The sequence below is a fragment of the Limanda limanda genome, chromosome 20 (assembly GCF_963576545.1).
Source record: "Limanda limanda chromosome 20, fLimLim1.1, whole genome shotgun sequence".
NCBI classification, from domain to species: domain Eukaryota; kingdom Metazoa; phylum Chordata; class Actinopteri; order Pleuronectiformes; family Pleuronectidae; genus Limanda; species Limanda limanda.
Window position 1 is genome coordinate 15,351,103 of NC_083655.1, and position 26,440 is coordinate 15,377,542.

A 26,440-nucleotide genomic window follows, 5' to 3' on the forward strand; every position below is an offset into this window, starting at 1 on the left:
TGATTACACAAACAGGAATTTAAAATGTAATTATTTTGCGGTCTGAAGTAATAAGAGCAACACCACCAAGATGGGTTGTGAGTTTTCATATAATTAAGTTTTTCAAAGACTAGCTTGAGCTCAGTGGATCTCTAAAGATAAATGATAGCTGGAACAATGTCAGTTATTCTCACTCATAACGATTGATAAACTGTAATACTTCACATTTTTATGGTAACTATTTTTTATTATGATTTGTATATCTATATTTTTGAGTCACAGTTTTATCTGCTAGTTTGTACCTTTTCCTGACTGACTGACTTTACACATGATGAGGTTAGATGGCTTCATATCATGCTTCTCTGCAGATTTTCTTGTGTTTTCTAGTTACATAATACATTTACAAATGTAATGTGACTACATGGTACTTGTATTTAGGTAAAAGTCAATACATTTTTATACTTACAATTGTTCTAACATTTTAGAGAGTTAGGCACAGTGGCAAATTTTTTTAAACTAAACTAGCCAGTGATTTTCTCGATATCTTCCAAGCTAGTGCTTACAGGGCATGAGTGGGTCGTACATGCACTCACTTGCAGATATATGTAAGAGGCTTGGGCTTGACATACAGTTGGTGATATATCACAGTGAATGCTCACTGTCACTTTTACTTCATGTCAAATATGCACCCTCACTGCATGGAAAGGTTCGGTGCATTCAGTTGTTACTGGGGATTACAACATCCCAGTCTAATGAGATGCTGAACAGAAATTTGTTTTTGGTACAAGAGGTTCCAAATCAACATTTTAAATGTCCAGATTTGTTAACTGTCTTTGGAATGAGGAAAAAGGTGTAAATCAAAGTCAGCATTGAACAGATGTGTTGTTTATTCCCTCTTAAGTTGAGCAATTCAAAGTGAATGGTCTCCGTATTTTAGGTGACGTGGAAGACGGGGGACCAGCTATGTATCTTCAAACCTGAAAATGGCAGAAGAGGAAGGAGCACATGTGATTGGCGCTGATGGATGTGTCCATGTCACGTTGAGGGGGACACAATCTACACACGATCTTCATTTAGTGTGAGTGTGCAAGGGTCGCATGTCAAATCGACACCACAGTACACCATGATCACAGTGTACTACGTGTGAGTGTATTGACTGAAGTCAGAGTGGACCGACTAAGGATCCGATCTGAGACATCAATGCAAATGGTTTGCTTTGTATGTATACATAACTTATTCTAACCCAGCATTATACACTGTATAAGGCTTCTTGAATAAAAGCAATTTTACTTGTTTTAGTTTGGAAATAGCTGGGAAACCAGACCAATCATCTAGCTGCTAGCTTACATTCACTCACGTTTGGACCAATCACAACCATTTATCTAAAGTAGGGTAGGTTTTATATTATGATTGACAAAGGAGAGCATTTACACAACTCGGTTTGGAGAGCTCTGTTGAAACAAAAACCTGCAGAATTTAATGATGAGAAGGATGTGTTTTCTGTATGACTATAGGGAAATGGTTTAGATTTTTCTGTACTTCTGTACCAGCTGTGTGGTGAAAATAACTCAGTGCTAATGGATTACCATCTAGGATACAGGACATACAGTCATTACAAGAAAACACTCATACACTCCCTTACAATTACAGACAGGCAGACGTTCATCAAACCTCCATCCAAACTCTACCACATCAGATCCCTACTGAAGCAAACACACCCTGTCATTTTGGAATATGAATAGTGACACACATTCGCTCAGTGCTGCTCCTGTGGGTGCACACTGCTCCAGGACAGTGCTCTACAACTCACTGAGAGGGTGGGAGGGGAGACACGGACACTTATGAAAAGGAGCTCTGTGAGCGAGGCCCGGCCTCCAATGTCCACACAGCAAACCAGGAAATATGAGAGAGAAAATTTTAGTCAGTACTGGCTGAAAATAGCAAACCTCTGTTCTATATTGGGAACATGGATTTTTTGATAATTGCATTATAACAGTATTCAATGTGTACAAATATTATAAATTATACCGTACGAGCTGTGTTTATCACGCTGCATTTAGCACAGATGTTCCTACATGTGTGATATTTAGGGGGTTTAAGTGAGAGAAACATTGATATTTCAAAATCATCTGCAGTTTATCAATACCGTAAATTTAGTCTCAATGTGAAATTGTCAATGTACTTTCCATTTATCCAGGTCACATCTATGGACACATGACCTTGTCAAACTTCACATGTTTGTACCTAGACTGATGATAATTTATTATTACAGCTATTTAAAGCTTAATAGTTTCCATAGTATGTGGCTTTCTGCTGATGTGGAAACTTCAGCCTTTAAATCGTGAATCTGCATGTGCAGGAGTCATGATGACTGGCTCTGTTGTTGACCTATCAGACCACCAACACACACACACATACAGACACCTATTATCTATCATTTTGAGGACACTCAAGCTGCTTTCAGACATGGAACTCAAGTAATTTCCCTGCAATATTCTGGAGAGGCTGTATGTGAGAACGCTAATGTTCGAGTTAGTTGTTCCTGACAATTTCCTTCACCCAAACGCCACTACTCCCTAATGGACCAGCCATTCCCATTTCACTGGCTGTGAGTCCCCAAAAGTAGGCTTTGGCCTATGACTGTACACACACACACTCACACACAAAGAGAGCTAAAGAAAGTTGAGGCCACCCACCCTCATTTCACAGTAGCCCTTCTATTGTCCCATTCAGCCTACGTATTGGCCTGCTTTCTTCTCCCCTGCTGCAGCCACCTAAGCTTATTTTGCCCATAACCTTCACTGACCTTTTCCTCTGTGTCAACTGACTCTACTCTCAGTATGAACCTCACACTTTCACCTTGACACCTTTAATAAGGATGCTGCAACTGAGTCTGTACAGTGTATTTGCTGCAGATCATGTCTGCTGTCTGTTTTTTAACAGCTGCAGCCTCACATACCAAAGGTCATGCCACTCTCCTTACTCAACAGATTCATCCTGAGGGCTCCCTGGAGATCCGCCCCAGCCAGGTGGTTAAAACACATATTACCTTCAGTACTTTAATGATTGGCTCAAAGCAGAGCATTGCAGTTGGTGATAAACTGTTCTATTATTGGAGGGAAATTGGTTTAGCAGTCAAACTGTCCATCAGGACAGTTTGACTGCATACAGAGTTATTGGGCTGTGGGTGCACCACTGCATGTTTTCAACAATGTTTTATGTAATAACTGAAATGTAAGAAATTTGAAGTTTAAGGAGCACAAAGAGAGAAAGTTCAATGGCCCAAACATTTTCTCAAAAATATACTTACCATAGATCTGGTTACAATCTGTTAGTATTGCTGTGGCTCATGTTCCTCAAACAGCATCAATAAGAGTGTAATTAAAAAATAATCTCACATAGGCGCATCATTGAAGCCTTCAAATGACACTTTAACTGGCTGAAGCCATCATAGATGCCTCTCAGCTAGGATGTGCTCAGACAGAAGGAAATTCCTGACTTTTTGAGACATTTAAATGCCTTGTTGCATGTCTGGCTGCTTCCTTTCTCTAATGCTCGGAAGCATCAGGCTGCTTCCCATTACAAACACCTGTGGCCCAGACCAGACTGACTTCAGTTCATGACATAGTATTTTGGCCCCGTTGAGACAGTCCTGGGAAAATTGTTTGCATCATGTTAGGTAGTTCTGATCACTCTAATTCACAGTGTTTATGTTTCTGGTAATATTGCTTTGGTTATTTGAGCATATACATGGCATTCCTATCCAAGATATTTGAGCTTCATTTCTGGATGGTGGGAGGAAGTGGACAGTCTATGATGCAAACATAAAAAAATAGTAACAGGTTAAATACTAAATAATGTTTATTTAAATTCACCTGATTATTGTAGAAAAATACAGCAGTTTTGGCAGGTCATAGGGCAGGAAATTAATAAGATTCTGTCTATTAACAGTAATAATAACCCTTTATACCTGCTACTTGGTATATCTGACATGTCCATCACTGACAAATTTAAAAGAAGACTTTACCAGACACTTGCTTTTTGTGCTAGAAAGTGTATTCTTTTGAATTGGATCACAGATAAAGCTCCATCTAAGGCTCAGTGGCAAAGGGTTGTATTTGAATATGTTGTGTTGGACCATTTGACATGTAAACTTCACAGCAATGATGATGCCTTTCGTAGAAATGGGAACCCTTTCTGTCACGTTGGTCTGAATGTTTCCACCATTCTCACAAGAGGGTTTGTATCATAGCTCAGAATGCTCTGCCTCAAAAGAGGCACTCTGTTTTACCATTTAATTGATTTACTTTTATTTCTGTATACTTTTATTTTACTTATCTGTTTTTAATTTTTTCTTACTTGTATAGGACGTGACCCCTGAATCTTCTGCCTGTATGGATTTGAATATGTGTGTGAGCCAAATGTTTGTCTTGTTTTTGTTTTGTTTTGTGTTGTATTACCTGTTGGAAAACTAATAAACATATAAGTAAAAAAAAAAAAAAATTCACCTGATTGAGTGTTTTGATTCATAAAATCAGCGAATATGCCATCTAAACCAACACGAGTACTTGCTCTGAAGTCACAGATTGCTGTACAACAAATTACTTATGTAAATGACGTGTAACACATAAGTGGAAGTAGTCAATGCTTGACAATCTGATACCCGAAGCATCAGGTCCGCAGCTGCAGCTCGCTTCTGTTCATGTCTTATTCCTCCTGCACGAGCCCTCTGAAAATGGAGACAGCATTTGCAGATGGTAGTTCTGGTGTGCCACATGGTAGACCAAATTGAAAATAAATGGTTGTCACTGGCAGGGCATGACATGAATTGTCATTTGAATGGCAAAAATAAATTCCTCAAAAAAACCCAAACCATAGCACAGTAACCTCAAAACAAATGAAGCCCAGGTTTTCCACACATTACCTCAAATAAGCCAATACCAGGTTAAGCTTTGAACAGATGCATTTCAGTGCCACGATGACTAAACTTACCAAGTGATACAAGATTATAAAGCGTATTCATGCCACAAAGCTGTGGTGGCCAAAAATAATGTCAGCAAAGTCGGGGACCTTTCTCTTGCTTGTCTTAGACAGAGGACTGGAGCGAGTGTGAAGAAAGAGCTCTTTATGCTCCTGTGTAGTGTGTAAACACTGACAGACAGTGGCCGGTGGTAGGCTTGAGTGTGCCTGTGAAAAGTGCTCGTGTTTCGATACCATGTCACGTAAAACTCACTGCACAGAACAACTCTTCTCATTTTAACATTTCTGCTTATATGAAGGCCAATAACCAGAATCTGAAAGCAGCTGTCTTTTTGCAGCACATTCTGCGGGTCCTGTGTGTTTTTGTTTTAAAATGCTCCCCTCGTACTGGGGCTCTGTCAACAAGTATTTTTAATCTGTGTAGAATCCCGACCTGTGGTCCCTGCTTCAGTGAATTAAAACGGCAACAGCTCATTTTCTTGTGTTGCTGTTTGACTCGTTTTGAGTCTTTCTGGTGAGCCAGTTGTTAATGATACTGAGTCTACCTTATGTACACCAACAACAAAACATACTTTCCTGATGTCTTGATTCCACCATTCAGCCTCTTATTTGGTCCATCTTGGTTGAGTTTTCATCATACAACCTAAATAATGTAGCTCTGTGCACTGTGTAGGGTTGAGTACGTTGTATGGCTGCTTCTTGGGCACTTGATTATTGTTTACTTGATTTCAGTCAGATAACACAGAAAAACTACCCAAACACTGCGGCTTTAAATCCCTCTTAATCTGTTTGAGGATAACCTCAGTATATGCTGCTTTTCTTCAGTTTTCACTCATAGTGAAAGTAGTTTGAAAAGAAAGTGGCTGATAAATCTGCCAGGCATCAATATAAGCTTATTGCAGGTATATAACAAGAAACTTAAGTATGGAAATACCAATTATGTCCACTAGAAGTTTATTCTTCAACTGTAAAATACATAATACAATAGTCACAACAGTTAAAAGTACATTAAGGGAGACTTATCAAAAAGTTTTGTTTGGTTTTAAAAGGAAAATTAATCAACCATCGATATCAGCTCTGGACATGGACGCTGCGATGAGTATGATCTATGCATGGCTGGAGAATAGATAGATAGATAGATAGATAGAGTACTTTATTCATCCCCGAAGGGAAATTAAGTTGTCATAGCAGCCGGTATATTTGAATACAATAAAATACAATACAATACAATAGAATAAATTTAAAAATATTGAGGTAGAAAGAATAAAAAACAGAAGCACAAGATAAAATACAATAAAATAGGTAGATAAAGTGCAGTGTCAAGATGATGGTAATACTGATGATATGATGGTAACGGTATTGTTAGAATACAATAAAATAGATAGATAAGGTGCATTGGCAAGATGATGGTAAAAGTACTGATGATATGATGGTAATGGTATTGTTAGACAGTATATAAGAATAGTACAGTATATATAATATATAATATAACATAATATATATTTATATATGATAGTAATTATACCAATATAAAAGCATTATATGGTAATAATGGCAGCAACAGTATATATAATAGTAATGGTGGTATAATAATAGTAATTATAACATGTACACATGTATAAATATGTGTATATAGACTTACGTAAACAAGAATATACAGAGAGTATGATATGATATATAGTAGAAGTATGAATATGAATATAAGTATTTGACTATACAATAGTTAATATAATATACTAAGAGTCTAAGAATATGTAGACAGAGTGTGCAAAAGACAATATTATTGTATAAAATGATATATAATATCAATATGGTATATATGAACACATATCACATATGATGTGAAGTAAGTGTATAGAGCGGAGGGTTGTACAGGATCCACAGTGCAAGGAGACAGGTTTAGTGCAGTTCTGTGATGGTGGCTCTGACAGAGGTGGATGAGTTGTACAGTCTTATTGCAGTTGGGAGGAACGATTTCCTGTATCGTTCCTTCGAGCAGCGGGGTTGAATGAGTCTGTGGCTGAAGCTGCTCCTTAGCTTGTCCAGTGTTTTGTGGAGGGGGTGAGAGGGATGGTCCATGATTGCCAGCAGTTTTGCCAGCATCCTGTCCTCCACCACCTCCTCCAGGGTGACAAGCTTAGAGCCAACCACAGACTCTGCTTTCCTGATGAGTTTTCTCAGTCTGTTGGCGTCCTTTGCCTTGATGCCCGCACCCCAGGACACCACAGCAAAGAAGATGGTGCTTGCCACAACAGACTGGTAGAACATCTGCAGCATCTTGTTGCAGACGTGGAAGGACCTGAGCCTCCTCAGGAAGTAAAGCCGGCTCAGGCCCTTCTTGTAGACGGCCTGTGTGTTGGTGGACCAGTCCAGTTTATTGTCCAGTGTGACACCCAGGTACTTGTATGCCGACACCACCTCCACATCCGTCCCACCGATGCAGACAGGAGAGGGCAGGGGCTTGTTCCTCCTGAAGTCCACCACCATGAGAATGCAGTAAAGTTTGAGAAATCAGATAGTGTTAATAACACACTGGGTACTGAAGTCATCCTAAAGTCCGACCATAAAAAAAATGAGAATCACATCCTTGTCATGGTGTCGAGCTTCATGCTTTGATCGATGTGCTGAACAAACTTGACTTTTTTTTCCATCCCGAATGAAGAAAGCAAAAAGAGGAGGTGCTACAGAAACTACATAGTGCAGGACCTGTTCGGTGATGCTGAATGTTGTATCAAAGGCTGTCACTATTCAGGGTAACTTAACAGATGAGCTAGCTGCAGCTATTAGCTGACAAGCAAAAGACTTCTTTGAACAGAAAGCAGTCAAAGCAACAATCTATATGAACTTATATGGGGACTAAGAAACTGTCAGTTTGTGCTTTTCCTTGCCCCAACAACATGGGACTGGAAAGATAAACACCTCTATCCCAGCATCCCAAAACTGACACTTTTGTGGAGTTGAAGACTTGATACTTGACAACGTATGCCTTAATCAAGGCTTTGCACAATGGTCTTCAAGTAAAGGACCTGCCCACCATTACGGGGCAGAATGTATCTGCGGAGTTGGCAACATGGTAAAAGATGATTCATCGTTTGTCTGGCAGCAGTTAGTTGGTTTTGTTATCTGTTAGTTTTAAGACTTTGGACGAAGGCTGATTGTTATTAAAGTCACAGCTGCTAACACTTACATGCACATGTTTTCAGGAATCACAGGAGAAAATCTGACTCACAGTATGTTTGGTTAATATTTGGTTTGTTAATAATAACAAATCAGCGATTTTTCCTGAAACCTGACTTAAACTTAATTTCTGACTCAGCAGAATTAGTCTCTGAGTGTTCAGCTAAAAGTCATTTGTTATAACCCACACTGTACATTAAAGTTATATCTGTGGTTTATTTTAATTCACCAAAGAATTTAGTGGGCTACAGTCTTTCTTGAAAGAAGAGGTGCTTTGTCCAGATTTCCTCCATCTGATGGGAAATCAAACTTAATCAAATTTGTACCTCGACATCCCTGAGGCTACCATCTGCTGCTGCCGACCATCCTTCAGTTGCATCACTCATTAATGACCAATATCTCCTTTGCACTCTCGGCCATCTCAAGTTAAGTCTGTCAATGGTTTTATAAATTGAAAAATTCAGGAAAGGTCAAAGGAATGCTTAACGCTGGTTAATTCATTATTTGGAATAGTTTCCTGGGAATCAAAATCAGTTTTTACTCATTTTAAAATGACCTCTACAAGAATCAATGGAAGACACTGGAGCCCAATTCATGAATGAATCTTTCTGAACCATGAGGATGAGAGCATGAAGACCGGCTCGGCTTTCTGCCGCTGGGCATCCATGAGGAGCATCCGATACGGTTTGTCTGGATACTGGCTGAGTCTGGCTGGCTGGCTGGGGAAGGACGAGCTGGCTGACAGACGGAGCCTGGTCAGGATCCATGCTTTCACTAGAGTGAGCACATAGATACAAGGAGCTGACTGTCCTCTGGAGTGACCCCTGCCTCTGAAAGGCCACTAGATGAGGAGCCCTGGAATCCTTCATCCCCTTGCAATCAGCCTTTTTATGGTTCAAAAGTTTGTTTATGCGTGTCTTGTTTCAGGATATTCACACAGTAGTAGAAAACTACTGAGAACAAGTGGAGTTATCTCACACTGTTGGCACATGACCCCATGTTCTGAGTGCAGATGGATTCTAAAAGCATAGTGATCCTGTAGACCTACTGAAATATAAATAAAAATTACTGTATGAATATATAACTGTATGACACTCAGTATAACATGGCTCACTGATAGAAAACCAGCCTGTATGATCATATAGACATTATTTTCTCCTCATGTTATCTCCTTGTATAATGGTATTTCTTCCCTGTAAATACGATACAATACAATACCACTTTATTGTTTGGTTTAAGTCAAAATTGATAAAAACAAATCCAGACTTGCACTGACAATAACACAAAAACATATATGATCACTTGTGTTGAGCTAAACGTGTAATTTCTAACAAATAGTAAAGGTCATAATATAGAAATAAATTAACTTATTAATATTGTTATTATTATAATGACTACAGTGAACTGCCCAGAACAGCTTCACTGCACCAGCACAGAGTCTAATACCAGAGGGATGCAAATCATTCATTTAAAAAGATCATGATGATGGTGATGATGGCCACAATCTTCCATAAGTGTTCAACTATAGGTTTAGATATGGTGAAAGTGAAGTTCACAGCACGATGTGAGTCACTCAGTCATCCCTGAATGTCCTGAATGGAAGCATCTGCATATGAAATCTGTTCAGCTGTTTCTGAAAAATCTAAATTCCCATTTCTCTGTCCCATTTAAGCATTTATACTGCAAGTAGCACTAATCTAGTGCGAGAGCAGTGGACTGATGCTATCAGTGTTACAGAAACACCTTGCATGCGAGTTTCTGCCATTTCAATGTCCCCAGGTCGTCTCCAACTGTGTCCCTGCCCCCCCCCCCCCCCTTCCCTCAGACGCACCCGGGAGAGACCTGGGGGCGCATTACAGAGCGAAATGGGTGGACCCGAAGGAGACTTTCCAGCCCCGTGATTTGCTAATCGGGGGCTGGTTCCCTTGTCATTCCTCTGTAATCGTGGCTCTGGTTTGCGGAGCTTGCCCAGCCCTCCTGTCCGCGGACGCACCAAGTGTACCGACTGCACTCTGCGCGTTCCGGTTAAAGCCCGACTACCTTCACTGTTAAGGCTGGGCGCTGGGAAGGTGGATCGGGGGCCTCGTGGCTGAGAGAAGAGGCTGAAACACATATGGCTATTTTGTAGGACAGTTTCCATCGTCGTTTGGGATTGTGGAAGGGACGTCACTGTGATTCACCTGAAGTCCGCCGAAAAGTTTTATTCCCTTGTTGGCGCCCGATCATGGAGATGCAAAGGTGGTCCACAAGGTGGAAAACGAAAAGGTGGCATATGGATTCCACTGTAACCGCATTCATCACTTTAACCCTGGTTCTACAGGCTGCTATTGTCACAGCAGGTAAGAATATTAGGGGCCAAAACTTGTCTAATGAACTTTATCTGCTCCAAAGGGGAAACGCAGCGGCTGTAAACTCGGGAACAGATGATGGAGATTGAGGGATTAACTCGTATACCTGGACACAGCGGCGTCATACTTTATTTACAGTCAAATTTACACGGTTCTTCCTCAGCCAATTTTAAGTCTGCGCTGCGTATTTGTGCGTTTGCGCACCAGATACAAAGTTTGGCTGCAGTAATACTGTACCAAGCTCACACTCTACTGTAGTGAAGTGGTCTCTCAAACCCTGTACGAGAGGCAACTTAGTCAGTGCACACTCTCAGGGGTAATTATTTGAGGTGCAGATATTTTATTTCTGGCCCAAAACACTGTAACAATTTACCGCGGGCTACTTTTACGCATGAATGGAGAGGGTCGAAGATGAAACACTTCGCCAAATTAAATGGGTCCTAAACCGCTGGTATGTGCTCCGCAGAGATCAGGAGTAGAACCCAGCAGTGATCCCCTGCGTTGTTTAAGAATCCCTTGTGGGCTGAGAAGAAGCTCTTTGTGTGAAGTGGGGTCCACTGGGTGGATGTGGACACGGTTAGCAGGGTGGATTTCCTCAGCGAGATGACACCGGACGTTCTGTCGGACCCTGGGCTTTGCCTGGGTTGAGCTGGAAACCATGGGGTTTCCCACGTTAACGTGCAGGGAGATGGTGGAAGGGACACTGAGTCGTGCTGAGACTTAAACTTTTACGCTGACCCCGGTTGTCAGCGCTCTCACAAAGCAGCTGTCTCTTCAGAAATTATTGCAGTCAGGGTCCATTGACCATAGATGGGGGGGTTAATTGGAGATTATGAGGTACATCGACGCTTTTGCAGACATAAGGATGTTCTGTCAGTGTGCAGCTTTACTTTGATATTAAATAAGAAGATGTAAAGTTCATTTTTTGCAAAGACCTCTTCACTGGATCTTTTAACTGTCAGTGCATATAGTGCAGAGCCCAGTGCGTGTCAACAGGGGGCTGAGTGGTCAGGCAGGTTCACCCTATCTCCACAGTGCCCTGGTCCACACTGAAGCCCAAAGGCTGACCCCCCTCACCCCCCCTCCCCTCCCCACCCCCAGCCCACCGGGTGCCCACAGCCCTCACCCTCAACTTTTGCACTTGTTTGGTGAACTGCAGGAGCGGAGTGCACTGCTGTGTGAGCGGTGGGAATGCTTCCTCTCCTAAGTACTGAGCAGTTATTTGATGATGGTCCTTGTCGCACTTCCCTATGATTTCAGAGCCTTCAAAGAGCAGGCCCAGTGCATGGGCCTAGCCTGCAGCCATAATGGCTACCCGTCACAGGGTTCAGGATTACACAGGCCTTACATTTTATCCTATATACAAATCTGCATGGGATTTATCGTTATACACACAGGTATAAGAAAAGGTGTAGGAAACAGTTTTAGGTCGTGAATGACTTTTATCATTTATGATTTTTGCAGGATGGAAATTCAGTCTTGTATTTTTCATTAAATGCTGTGTTTTAAAAGGGTTTCATGAGCACAGTGGTGGTTAGATGTCTCAACCTTTTAACCAAATAATTAGTGATGTTATATAAAGTTAATTTGTTGCTGTTGTTTATACAGCACAAATCCATTTATGTCACTTTTAAGGAGTAAGGATTACAACCTGCTCAGGACATACTGGACTGAAATACTTCAGATTGAAAATCTCATTTTTACAAACTCATCATGTCCTGCCCTCTATTTTTGAAAGTATTGTGCTGCAGGCTGTGTTTTCCAGGGACTCAGTCAGTTTCTCCTGAGCTCTTTATGGCAGTCGAAAGCTGTTCCTGCAGGGTGCCCTCTCCATCTTGCAGTGTACAGACACGTTTTCTCAGCCCCCCCCCCCCCCCGGGCGCAGGCTCAGATGTGCATTCCAGCAGACAAAGCTAGCGTTTTCAGAGTCCTCTCCCCAATCTGCTCAACCAGGAACGTCAGCTAATCAGCTCCTTGCTGGAGGTTTGTCCTGCTGAAGCTGTCACATATTTATAGTCGTCTTTGGATCATTTGGTTCCGCAACACAGAGCCACGACTTGTGTGACAATGAAACAATAACTGGGAAATCACGCGCAAATTCTTAAATTGGGAGAACACAAAGGACTTTTGAGTTTGTGATAACATGACCTTTTTTGGGATTTTGAAAAAAGCATGAATCGCTGTGTGGCAACATACCCGTATTCATATGGAGGGATAGAGTCAAGGGAGTTAATGAGAGTAAATACAAGGGGAGGGGAAGAGTAGAGGAAAAAAAATGCTTTGAAAAACATGGGTCTTGGTGAAGTTTCCTTGGAATGACAGTAGTATAAAGCCGTCTTGTTTTAGCCGCCAGCATGGTGGAAGTTATAAGAAGGAGAGAGGGAGACAGGGGGTGGGTGGCTGTATATATTTATATACACATGTATAGAGAGAGACTTTGTGGCTGAAGGTATTTTTGGAGTCTCAGGGAGCTGCAGGTGAAAAGGTCCTCCTCCGTTTACCAGCCAATTTCACCTTTGTGTAAAGATGTAAAGGTTGAAGATGACACTGCAGGAGAGGGTTTTAATATCACTATGCTGATGTCTTGCACAACAGTCTTAGGATGCTAAAGAATCCTAAGACTGTTTTTGGCCTCTGTCCTAAGAATGGTGTTACGTAATCTCTTGGAGCACACTGGTTACACCTGTGAACATGACGGAGATGCTATCAGATTATTCCATCTATGTAGTATGGTAATGTATAGTACTGCTCCTCCTTTCTTTATGCTTCTGCACAAAGATCCAATAACTGAGCATTAGAGGCGGTCACCACTGATTTAAGACTTAGTTCAAATTTTGTGTCTGTTCCAGACTTTGGAAGGTCCGTCTTCCGTGCCACAGTCAGTTCTGCTGGTATCCACTGTATGGGGTCTGTTTGCTTAGCCCCGAGGGCAAACTCACACCAGCTCATCAGTTGCACTCTTTTAAAACCTGTGCACACTCATTTGGTCACCTTAATGGATGGGCCAGTATTGACGTTTTCTCAGCGCCCTGGTGTGAGGGTCATAGTCTGGCCAATTGGCCACATCTGGAACCTATGAGTCCTGGAGTTTGAACTGAAAGCAGCTCCGCAGGACCTCACAATGAGGTTCTCAGTTCACTCTCCAAAGTAAGTAGCCGATTCATCCTCACAAGCTTAAAAAAAAGGCCAAGTTGACTTTAGTCATTCCTATAAAGCAACACTGGGTTAGTGTCTTATATAAAATTACTTGTCTTTGTCTCCTTTGTGCTCCTCTGAAATGGGAGAGAGTTGGATTGTGGTGGGTTGACAGTGTGTGAGGATGCTCAGTTATTCTAGCTGAGCTCCATGGTCATTTATGTTGGTGATCTGCATACAAGAGTTTACTATGCTCTCTGTGTCTTAATTATGAAGTGCATAGGTCTGAATATTGTGCCCAAACAACAGTATAATCAACTTGAGTAATGTTTTGATCTTGCATTTGCACGAGCAGTGCTTGCAGCAACCTTATATTTGGGAACACATTCAAGTTAAAACAGGGACTTTTCCCTAAACCAACTGCTTCTCTGAAAAGAATGAAACAAGTCTTAATTTGCATTTCCTTGCCACAGCTAGAATTTTGACAAGAGTGTTTGGAGATCAATGTTTTTTAAGGTCCCCTTTTAATAAAGAATTTAAAGAAACTTTCATTGTTATTGGACCTCCACATGCTAACCTAAAAACAGTGGCTTTGGGGCCATCAGAAAAGGGGCATTGATGCTTTCAGGCACATTGGCATGTCCACTTACCTTACTAAAACAGATTAGTGAGATTTAACAGTCTGCCATTGTGTTCAGTCAGATGTGGGTCTGTATGCTCTGTCCAAAGGAATGGCCTGATCATGTTCACCAGGCTAATGTATGACACTGAGAGAGTGTTTTGAGAGGCATCATTCTAATCTTTTCCCTTGGGTCTCCTTTATGTCAAGTGTATCAGACTGAAGAGATTGGGAAACCCAGAGAGCCTCTGGTGAGGTAAACCTATTCAGGTGTTATAGAACTAGACCCCAGTTTATTCATTATACTCTTTGATTGGCCCTTGATGGAGATGTTTCCTGTAAGATGAACCTGTAGAGCCATGGCAAGGCAACATTCCCTGATTTAATCTAGACTTTTAGCGGGTACAAGAACAAATTGTAAAGTTAAACACAATGAATATGAGGCGTAATTTGTGAATATATTTATATTTGCTCCAAGCTAAAGAAATACACTATTTGGGAAAGACTTGAATTTGAATAACAGCAGATTCATTTCACCTGACTCCTACAATAGGCCTGAAATATGACAAACATGTGACAATGAAATCACGGTAATAATTTACTGTTGGTTGAGAATGGCGCCTCCATATTAATGCCTTTCCATGATATTTGTATCAATCATGCAGTGGTTGTCGATTAGGATTCATAAATGTATTTAATATTATGGAACAGTATGAAATAGGATTTACTGTTGTCATCCATGTGCTGATCCCTTTGATGAACCAAGCACACCCACGAAAGTCAGTACCATGACCTAACTGATGTTCTATTTTTGCTCCCTGAACAGCAGAACCAGTGGATGTCCTAAAAGTATTAGATTTTCAAAATTACCCCGAAGGAGTGACGAAAATATCAGGATTTTGCACAAACCGAAGAGCATCACAGCCGGACTCAGCTTACAGAGTTGACAAGCAGATCCAGATCAGTGCCCCCACCACGCAGTTGTTCCCCGGTAAGAGAAACCTCTTTGCCTTTTCCTTGGTCACTATCATGTGGTTTTATTGTGTTTCAAAGTGAAAACATGCAAAAGTTTTAGCTTAATTTCCAATCATTGATTTGGTCCAGCAATGAACAAGAATGTCTTTTAACCAAACATGACATAACAGTACAGTTTTAACTAGTTAGCCGTGTTCGGAGTGTCCTAGGTCGCAATAACTCCATCTCATTCACGTATCTTTTCCGCTCTTCATCTTCCTGTTTTAGCAGGAAGTGTCTTTCCCGAGGACTTCTCCATCCTGACCACAGTGCGCCCCAAGTCCGGCCTCCAGTCTTTCCTGCTGTCCATCTACAACAGGCAGGGAGTGCAGCAGCTGGGAGTGGAGGTTGGACGCTCACCTGTCTTCCTGTATGAGGATCAGACTGGTAAACCAGCTCCGGAGGACTACCCCCTGTTCCGCAGTCTCAACCTCGCGGACGGAAAGTACGTCAGATCTCAGATGTGCACTCGTGTACTCACACACTCATAACACGCCCACGCAGCTTCAAGCTCACAGCTGAAGCTGATTCAGAGGGAAAGGGTGTTGTAGCATGCAGGAAGGGAAGTAAAATCCTTGTTGGTGAATGAGAGTGTTTGAAATGGTAAATGGTGCAGAAATGAGCGCACCAAATTTAATCTCCCTGGATTTAAAACTTGACCAGACCATCCAGGCCCGGTCAGTCTGCAGCACTGAATGACATGATAGAAAGTCACCCTGCATAGACAGATGGTCCGAAAACTGCCTGTGGTCCCATTATTTATCATATATTTTTGGATGCAATTGATCTGTGTATTGGTTGTCAAAGGAAAACCAGCATGGGTTGTTCTGTATTCTCATTGAATTTGTTCTGAGAGGTGGATTTCAGGATTTTGGCAAACTAATTTGCTTAGTTAACTAACTAAATCAACTGAAACATTCAAACAATGCATTGATAAAAGCAAGAAAACAACCTAGATCTTCCCATCGTTGCACCACAGGTGCTCATCACCGGATTATCCATCTCATCAGGGGTCCGCGGGCACAGAGACAGGTCAGAGACAGGGAGACACTGGATTATTGGGGCACAGCAGGGACTGCTATGGGCAACCTGACCTCATCCATGAACTCACTGCCTCTGTTATTTTAGAAACGGGGGGGAAAGGAAGGAGGAGGAAATGGGGGCGGGACTAAACTTCCTTTTTTACCCCCTTGGATTACCTCACCCAACCAGAAACAGCACTGCTAACCTTTTAGCATTAACCTGATTATCTGCTCCAAAATTCAGAAATCCCTGAATTCTCGCTCAGAGCTTCAGCTTAGCTGACATGAGCCCGTGTGCTGGGGCAGAGGGGAATAAATACACGAATGGTAAAATACAACATGTGAATTAGTATTTAATGGTGTAATATTAATGACTGTTTTCTCACTAAATGAACATGCTGAAATACTAGTATAGTAGAATAGTTAATTTTTTTACCTTTCACAATATTTTTGTGTCCTCAAATGCTCTTAGATTAGATCTAGTGTGCACATGATTAATATGATGGAAGAAAGCTCATGTCAGAAGAAAGCTCATGTCAATAAATCCTTTATATACAGGTTATGACAAAGAGAACGTGTCTACAGACAGCTTTCTGTAGTTTTGTTGACTGTTTTGTGTATTTTTCGTGACATGCTCTTGAAGAGGCAGAGAGGATTTTGTATCACCTCTCGGTCTGGATCAGTTCCAGCTCCAGGCCTTGTCTAAATCTTCAGTTCAGGCTTCGTACAGTGTGCAGTCCCTGTGGATGTATTGTTACTAAGAAGCAAAGGCCAAGCTTGAAAAAAGAGGCACAAAGATGACATTGATGAGGTGAAAAAGAGCATAATCCCTCTCTTTAGAGGGACTGGGAGGGCTTCTCGTTAACTCCTACACTGTATACAGTTGGGCTTAAAAACTCTTGAAATATGTTTTCTGGAAACACCTCTCTGACATTTTCCTTTTCAAACACAATGTTACTCGACTTCTTCGGATCCTAATGCGCTTCAAAAGTTGGAGATATTCTTCAAACCTATTGAAGTCAGCATTTGCTTTTCTGCCTTACAGTATGAGTGACAAGTAATCCTTCCTGTTGTATCGCTAAGCCCATAGAGTTGTGCATGCTTGTTTTCCTCTAAGCTTCACTGCCTGCCCTGGAATGTCTCTTTATGATCTAGCTGTGTTCGGGCATTCCCTCTTCTGATAACAACATATAGCACCATAGAGAAGTAAAAGAAGTATCAGATCTGTGATACTCGCATCCCATGCAGCCATCTTGGGCTACAGTGGTGCCAGGTCTCATCTTCCACCTCAGAACAATGTTTTGACTGTGTGTCTCCTGCTCTGGCAAGGCAGGCCTTCCTGGATCCTGACACACACTTTCCACAATGTTCACCACGTCTGTCATGCCGAGTAACCCAGAAGGAGGATTAAGTTTGGAGTTTAATGAGTGTAATCCCGTGTTAAACAGGGCCAAAGTGTGGGGGCAAGAATGTGGTCCACTGCTGCCTGGTATGCAATAGTCCTTCCTTAAGTGCAGTGGCAAATGGTCCAGAGGCGAAGGAGGTGTCAGACTCACGTGTGACCTCGATTATCCCTTTGCGTCCATGGGTGTTGTTGATTCAAATGTGTCATTCATAACTCTGCTGCTCGTGCTTCTCTTAGCGTTTCGTCCTGTAATAAACGCCATCATTGCACAGTGGCTTTCTCATTGAGGTGATTTTTAATCATTAACATGATTATAATCCCATTAGAAGTGCTGATAAAGTGCCATGATAATCGAACGCTCAAACAACATGTTATTAACTTGCTGTTGAGATGACATCATTATCACACACTTGCAATGTGCCGTTGCGGTGCCTCACGTGCGCCACAGTATCTAGCCTTTCAGGATTATTTAGTGAAAGCAGCTGCGGTACTTTGATGTAAGTGTGCGATTTCATTTGAATTCCTGAAAACAATTTGAAACAGGATTAACTCTTTCAGCTCTGCGCTCCGTTCTAGTAAAGTTCTTCCTGTGATGCCCTGAACGACCCAGTGGCCTCTTTTTTTATTGCTCACCTCTCCTCACTGTGTCTTTGACCAGGTGGCACCGCGTGGCCATCAGCGTGGAGAAGCAGACGGTCACCATCATCGTCGACTGCAAGAAGAAGATCGTCAAGCCTCTCCTCAGGAGTGACCATGCTTCCATCGACACCAACGGCATCACCGTGTTCGGCTCCAGGATCCTGGACGAGGAGGTTTTCCAGGTAAAGTCGTCTGCTGTGGATTGTGAGGTCATATCCTTTTAGAATGATTTTTCTGCAAGAGGAAGAATGAGCTGCGTACTTGACCTTATTGCTGGTCTGCTCTTTGCCACATGAAAGAAATGATGTAGGCTCTACAAAGGCTTTCCCAGCAAGCAGTGTTTTCGTCTGTTCTGAATTTAAGTCTTCGTGTGTTATGTAGCTTTTCTCTTTGTGTACATCTCCTCATTCAAAATAATAGCATTTATTGTGTCCAGATTTCCCCCTTTGCCAAATATTGCTTCAAACACTTTGATTTGAGGGGGGTTTCAGTTGAAGTCCCATGGAGGCAGTACTGTTTCCTTTTGATGCTGCCTAAAAGGAATGTGGAGATGATAGAAACCAGGGAGGATCTGGAGCTCCTCACGTCTTTTGATTTTATATGCATCTTCTAGATATGACACATATATCATAGATATTACAGAGCAGAAAGACCCTGCACAGACATATTCAGCTTTCCTTGTAACTTGGTCAATGTGTTGCTCTTGTTAACTTCCACCTGTGAGCAGTTCAGATTATGTGGAGATCAAAAGGACACAAAGCACAGTGTTGCTGCTTGCGTAGCTTTTTAAAATCAACATAGATTAAAAGCATGTACTACTGCTTGGAGCTTAGTTTAAGTACGGCCAGAAAAATGAAGAGTGACTTCAGAGCTTATCACAGACTCATGGCATGAATGTTGTGATGTTGTGTTGTGGCTGTGTGTCTTGGAGACGAAGGCCTATGGAAACGTGATCTGGATGAGTTTGAAAAGATCAATTCTCACCTCCACAAATCATCAGCTGAGGTGCTTATTGCTGGTCTGCTCTTTGCCACATGAAAGAAATGATGTAGGCTCTACAAAGGCTTTCCCAGCAAGCAGTGTTTTCGTCTGTTCTGAATTTAAGTCTTCGTGTGTTATGTAGCTTTTCTCTTTGTGTACATCTCCTCATTCAAAATAATAGCATTTATTGTGTCCAGATTTCCCCCTTTGCCAAATATTGCTTCAAACACTTTGATTCGAGGGGGGTTTCAGTTGAAGTCCCATGGAGGCAGTACTGTTTCCTTTTGATGCTGCCTAAAAGGAATGTGGAGATGATAGAAACCAGGGAGGATCTGGAGCTCCTCACGTATTTTGATTTTATATGCATCTTCTAGATATGACACATATATCATAGATATTACAGAGCAGAAAGACCCTGCACAGACATATTCAGCTTTCCTTGTAACTTGGTCAATGTGTTGCTCTTGTTAACTTCCACCTGTGAGCAGTTCAGATTATGTGGAGATCAAAAGGACACATAGCACAGTGTTGCTGCTTGCGTAGCTTTTTAAAATCAACATAGATTAAAAGCATGTACTACTGCTTGGAGCTTAGTTTAAGTACGGCCAGAAAAATGAAGAGTGACTTCAGAGCTTATCACAGACTCATGGCATGAATGTTATGATGTTGTGTTGTGGCTGTGTGTCTTGGAGACGAAGGCCTATGGAAACGTGATCTGGATGAGTTTGAAAAGATCAATTCTCACCTCCACAAATCATCAGCTGAGGTGCAGCTTCTACCCATAAAGTCCCTGCAGACTCTGACAGTGAACAGATGGTGATGTAATGGTTACATGGGATGTTTTTTAAAGTCATCTTTATCTGCTTACCTGATTGCTATAACTTTGTGATTCGGACCTAAGTCACGTCAGCATTTGAACATCTTTGCCATCTTTTGTATGTTATCATTGCCTCATTGATATTTTCTACAAAGCACATTTAGGGCTTTGCAAAGCTTCTCAGATCCTTTGTTGAAGCTTCTCTTTACCCTGTAATTAGAGACACTTAGAGGCAAAGGAGCCCTCTATCCTGGCCAACAGCTAATTGTTGGAGGTTTACATCGTGAGGTTAACTAAGATATTGCTGGCTTCTTTTGGATAGACTGTTAATCTGATGATGTGCAAGTGAAGTGGTTGAAGTGGCCAACCAATGTATGGGTTTCTAACTTGTTTCGGCAGCCATGTTGTATTTCACTGACAGAGAGAAGTGTTCCATACTCAGACAGCTTTTGAAATCCCTGCTTTTGACTACAGAGCTGTCAGTTGTTCCTGTCCACCAGTACAAGTATTAGGTGCAATAGCAGGTATGATGTAGTTGTCCTTTTTATTAACTTAAACGGATAAAACCTTAATTGTAAAAATGGTTATGGTTCCATCTACTAATGGAAGTATATGATACTTGGCTCAGGATGAGAAAGACACTTCGAGAAACTTACTTTTAGAATAGATCAGATGTAAGGTGTCACAGTCTGAGCTGTAAGATAATGACAGAAGTGACACACCATCTTTACCAGCCATTCAAATCCTGTTAAAACAAATCACATTGATGTGAAAGAGGAAGCAGAGGCAGCTGTTGAACATGGTGTGTTTACATCTGATTGTGGATTTTATTTTCTGTGTTCCTCTCTTTAGCATTGCATTGATAGCTAGTGTGGTACATTAGCATAAAAGCTTTGTGTTGTGTCCAAAGCACTAAGTTCTAGGTACACCCACTATCAAGAGTTAATAAAACTGAGTCTTACGTAACTGCAATAGCCACATTATATACTGGCATTATATACTGGAAACACTGCGCCCAACCAGTTGGCAGAGATGATCATTACTCCATCCACCAGGTATCAGAACTGCAGGTAGATCCCTCCCCAAATCCTTTTACCGTGTCTCTAGCAGAGAGATTCAACTAAACTAAATGACCTATTAGCTCTTAATAAGTGGTGAACACCTAAGTGTTGCCTTTGGAAAGAGCTGGTGCTGTTGTGATTTGGTTGAACAGTGGTTGAATCCTTGTTGTTTCTGTTATTAGTAGTTTGTGTTGTGCTGGGAAAGTCCCAGACACTTTCTAACTGCATATCTTAGAGCAAATTGATAAAAAATAATACTAATACAAATCTTTCTGGCAACTTTTTTGCATTTTGGCGTTTTGGTTTTGGTGTTGATCCTTAAGTCATTAATCTGACCATTACGCCGTGAGGCACAGTTCTTCCAGAGATGGATGCCGCCGTAGGATCAGGCAAATGTAAATAATGACTCACAATGGCTGAATTGACCTGACAGTCTTGGTGTGTGGTGGGTGGTAAAGGTCACTGGAAGGCTGTATGGGGGCTGCGTTTGCTTTGGAGAGAGTGCTGGATTGTTTATGGGCAGTAGGAACGGCTGGTCATTATAATGATGAATGGCTGCTATTGTTCAAAAGAGATATATGTACGTATAAATAGTTTTTGGCATCCCTTGTCATCGCCACAGGGACAGAGCATCCTGCATGTTCGTGCACATGTCTTTTGTATCCTCTTTTTTTGGCATTAGATGCTCTGTCTCACCTCAGGCTATGCTGTCATTTGGTTTTTAACGTCCAGGTATTTGCTGATGAAGTGTTGTATACAACCTTTGGTATTATCATTTTAAGTCAGACGACAAAATGAAAGAAATATAAATTATATTTTGGAGAAAGCACTCATTTGTTTTTGTTTTGCCATCATACAGGACATATTGTTTCACTCAGTAGTAAACTGACTGATTTTGTTTAATCTACAAATTTTTAATAACATTTCAGGTATCTGGCTGTTGCTGAAATCTCTAAATGAGATTACTGTGTTGTAATGCTCTACAAAAAACGAGTGAGGATCTGTGGACTATTGTGCCTTAGCTGCAAAGTTTTATAAACAGATTAGTTTTCATATCTCTGGTTAGGAACCAGCGTTCATATGAAACAGTATGTCCAGTCAGAGTTTGGCCAGTGGACGTGCCGAAAATAGGAGCAATAAGTCTGCTTAACAGGGTCTTCACTGTGTGGCTTTTGGAACAGCTCTCCTGTCTGTTCTCTGTCCCCTGCTCTCCTCTGAGATCCACAGGGACCGATGCATGCTGGTATATACAGGGGAAGGAAATACCTTGGCCTTGTGCATTCAGGCCAGTGGTTAGAATGAGAAAATAAATGGGTCCGAAATGTTAGTTTTGCTGAAAGGTTATGGGACCTTGGCAGACTTTCTAGTATTTGATTCCAGTACAGTGATTTACCTGTTAGAACATTTTAGGAATGCAAACAATATTCTACCTTGGAAGGTACGTTTCTTGAATTTCAAGTGGGAATTTAATCATGACTTATATTTTCTCTGATATTCAAAGTCTGACATTTGTTTTTGCTAGTTGACCTGCATTTTTCATAAACGTCTATTCATGCCGTACCTGCCCCAGGTTGGAGGGCGACCACCGTCGCTAAGGGATCTGGGTTTGGATGAATGGGAGTCTTTCATTGCCCCGTCAGGCCTTCCTCATTTCCTCACCCCCTCCCCTCCCTGCATATTCTCCCCCTTCCTCACCACCACCACCACCTACTCCTCCCTCTCCACCCCTCCCCATCCTGAGGCCTCCCTGCCCTGTCAAAGCCATAAGACTGTCTATTCATGCCTGGTCGACATTACCTGTCTGAACCGAGCACGCTCACACATACATACCTGCGTGGCCCCTCTATTTCTGGGTAGCAAACACTCATCAGGGCTCAGTAAGGCTTAGCTGAAGGACTAAATGGTGCTGTGGTGTCTGTGACATGGTGTTAGGTTTGCCAGAAGGTGCATCTTGTTTCAGAAGGTGCATCCATTTGTGGTATTGCTGTGTATTTCTTAGCGTCTGGTTTAGCCTAGAAAAAATAGTAAATAGAAAAACTATAACAGATGGAGCAATATCTAAAGTGGACAGATGAGTTATTTTACCACTTCCACTAGCAAAACTTATTGTAGTCAGATTTGTGTTTACCTTCATTATAATTTGCTCTTGTTAAAGACCAGAGGCTTACTGCACTGCTAAAATGCTGAACTTGTGAATTGCTTCTTTAATGTCATGTTTAGGAGGCTCGGTCCTCCAGCTGTCGGGGGTTCAAGCCCATTCTGCCTTTTCTTAGCTCCCCTCTGCTCAGGCCCACTCTACTGTATAGACATTGGGGAGTGGCTAATTGTTGTGTGGGGCTGTCTAATTACAGTTAGCTGTGGCAGGACTAAAAGGTATGTTCCCCTAGGCCAAGGTACGTCAAAGGAACCAGGGGGACGACTAGTTGCGTTTTGATTCGGCCAGTGTTGCCGTGCGCTCACCCTGTAATTACACCATGTAAGACAAGAGAGCAATCGAAACATTCAAATCATGGATGCTGTCTTCATGTAGGAAACATGTGATTTAACCTTTGACCCCTTCCTTTTACATCCATATTTATGTTTCTAAGGTTTCTCTGACCCTGTTTGCACAGCATCACAGAGCAGTGATGTTTAAACACCACTCCAGCCAGCTCTCCGGTAAAAATGGAGAACTTTAAAAATCCTCAAAAATTATTCAATAGGACATTGTACTAATGCATAGTCTCACTTTAGATTCTTTTCCACATTACCAATAAATATTATCTTCAGTACATTAATAATTGTCATGCATTTAAACACTTTGAGAGCTCCACTGGTCGAGAACACAACCAAGAATCACAACACAGTGGATAAAGCAGGTATAGATTTCTACAAGTCTCAGCTTTTGATCTTGACCCAGCTTCTCTCTTTCAGCCTCTCTCTTCTCGTTGACCTCTGACACCCCGGCCATTAACACACAGCCTCATGGGCCTGTTTCTGTGCTGTGCGATGCTGTGCTGTAGGTAGGAGGGGCATGTCTTTTTGGCTCTGCTCCGAGTTGCCAGAGGCTTTTGTCTCAGCTGTCCACAAAGGAAGACAGGTTCAGAGCCTCGGCATAACTCTTCCCAGGTGTTTCACAGCGCAAGACATATTTCACCATCCCAGCTGCTCTCTGTAAAGCTCTGCCTGTCGCTGGATGCTGCTTGGTGTCACCTCACTGAGCTGACATCAGTGTCTCACTCGGCTTATTGCGATCATATTCATTTGTCATGTTAATGCTGCAAATATTATATACGTTATCGTGTCGATATCGGAGCTCATCTGTCTTTCCATGTGCGTTCACTATTGGACGCGTCGGCCATGTTGCTCACGTCCCCCTACAAAACAGCCAGAGGTTTCCTGCTTGTGCTGATCTGATGTGATCTGGGAGTTGAGCACCATGTCTCCGCAGCCTATTTGTGTGCAGACGGGTGGCTCTCCGACGTGGCCTAATTAAAGCTGACTCTAGGCAGGGTTCAAGCGTTCAGTGTTGGTCTTTGGGTGACACATGAGGAAATACATGTCAACTTGAGTCAGGGCAAGGTTTGATCTCTCTCTTTCTCTGTCGAGCACACACGCACACACATGTGCATAAGCACACAAACACACACTGTCCCCTCTTCGTTTTGCAGGTAATTTTTGCTTTTTTATGGCATTTTCCCCCGTCTTTGTAGCATGCAAATGTTTTTGGGGGAATTTATACGTGTTCTGAACTTCTTTGCTAGCTTAGCTCACTTTCACTGCTTAAACCTAATTTATTTATTTGACCACTATTATATAATGAACCGTCATTACCCTCAGTTGTTGAGAAGCTTTCAGACAGAAGGAGTGAGCTGGTCACACTGGGACTCTCGCCGTCTGACAGTGCAATACCTCCAGTGTAAAAACGAACTGACTGGCAACCCAAATCAGTGGGCTGGAATTATGAATAACAATGAGACAAGAGCATATACTTGGCAGGAACAGGCCGGAAATCATGATAAAAGCATAGACGATTCAGGTTGTAACCATCCCAGTTTAAGGTTGTATGCAAATGCATTGTGTTTGTGTAGTCAGAAAAATCAAGGTCTCTTAGCAAGAGTGTCCACCCAGCCAATGTGGACAGAGATGTTGATGGATGGTTACACAGAGAAGGTTTCAAGGACCACTGCTCCTTTTTTCATAGGACAAGCATTAACACATGCATGTTTATACTGAGCTGCATTTTGAGGATCCATAGATCTGGTTGTTTTAAGCAGGGAGGACTGACACACCACACACCACATTCTCCTGACAAGTCGCGGCCTGCTTCTGTTCACTCTCGTTTCACTGCCAGTCTTCTCTTCTGCTCTTTAACGTATGGTGCCCCTGCTGACACAGGATTTTACCTCTGGGCTTAGTAAAGCATCTTGGTGCGCTCCCTGCCAAACACCCTCACCGAGGACATGCCTGTTCACCCACCTCAAACAAGCCCCCTGAGGTTTCTTTGCAATGTATGGGAAGGCTCAGCAAAACCTGAAGGAACACGGTTCAAGCAATTATAGAGCGAAAGAAAAATCCAGATGCTTTCTCCCATATGTTTCACTGTCCTGCAGTAAGCTGTGTGCTTTGGCTGTTGGGCTTACAACAAGGCGAGACAGAGCTGCAATGGTGTCGAGCACTGTGGTGTCCTGTCCCCACCACAGAGAGAATAATGTGGTTTGAGTTCTTAAACCATGTCTGAGGAGTGCTATTTTAATGGTTTTCAGATCAGACCATAATGCAATGTTACATTTTTAGAGATGGCTTAATTTTAGAACAATCCCCTTTGACACTAATTGCACCAGACACCATCGGTAACCATGTGGGCTTCTGGGATAAGCCTTCAAATTGAAAGCTGCTCACAATCAATTTGATTCAGCGCTTGAGTGACTTTGAAACAATATTTTTAGTGTTTGAGTGTAAAGAAAAAAATTATTATATTCGTCTTTTCTTACTAAACAAGTTTTGCCACTGAGTTTCTGGAAACAAGAAAAGAAAAGATCAAATACTTATTTCCAGGTCGTCTTTCTTCATGCATGTCAACCATACTGTATACTGACATGATACTTTATATCTGAAATAAGAAATATAAGCCAATAATACGGTCTCACCAATTGTTAATAGTAAGAATGAAATTGTTTTGTGCTAGGTGATAACACATTGTTTCCGGAGTTAAACCTCTGTGCTGATAATAATAATTTCCCCAGTTTCCTCCCTGCACAATGTGAAGGACTCAGTGTTGAGG

The 26,440-nt window shown here is 41.9% G+C and overlaps 1 protein-coding gene across 3 annotated transcripts in view; it reads left to right on the plus strand.

Annotated features, from left to right (window-relative positions):
- Positions 1-10,360: 10,360 nt before the first annotated feature.
- The window catches only part of col11a1a (collagen, type XI, alpha 1a), a 73,005-nt gene continuing 56,925 nt past the window's right edge, over positions 10,361-26,440 (plus strand). For 2 of the 3 annotated variants that reach the window (XM_061093884.1, XM_061093883.1), the window contains exons 1-4: positions 10,361-10,475; positions 15,065-15,229; positions 15,484-15,697; positions 18,338-18,500. In XM_061093884.1, coding sequence (XP_060949867.1) covers positions 10,361-10,475; positions 15,065-15,229; positions 15,484-15,697; positions 18,338-18,500 — 657 coding nt within the window. The remainder of the gene's footprint in view (positions 10,476-15,064; positions 15,230-15,483; positions 15,698-18,337; positions 18,501-26,440) is intronic. The other variant, XM_061093882.1, reaches the window with a different exon arrangement.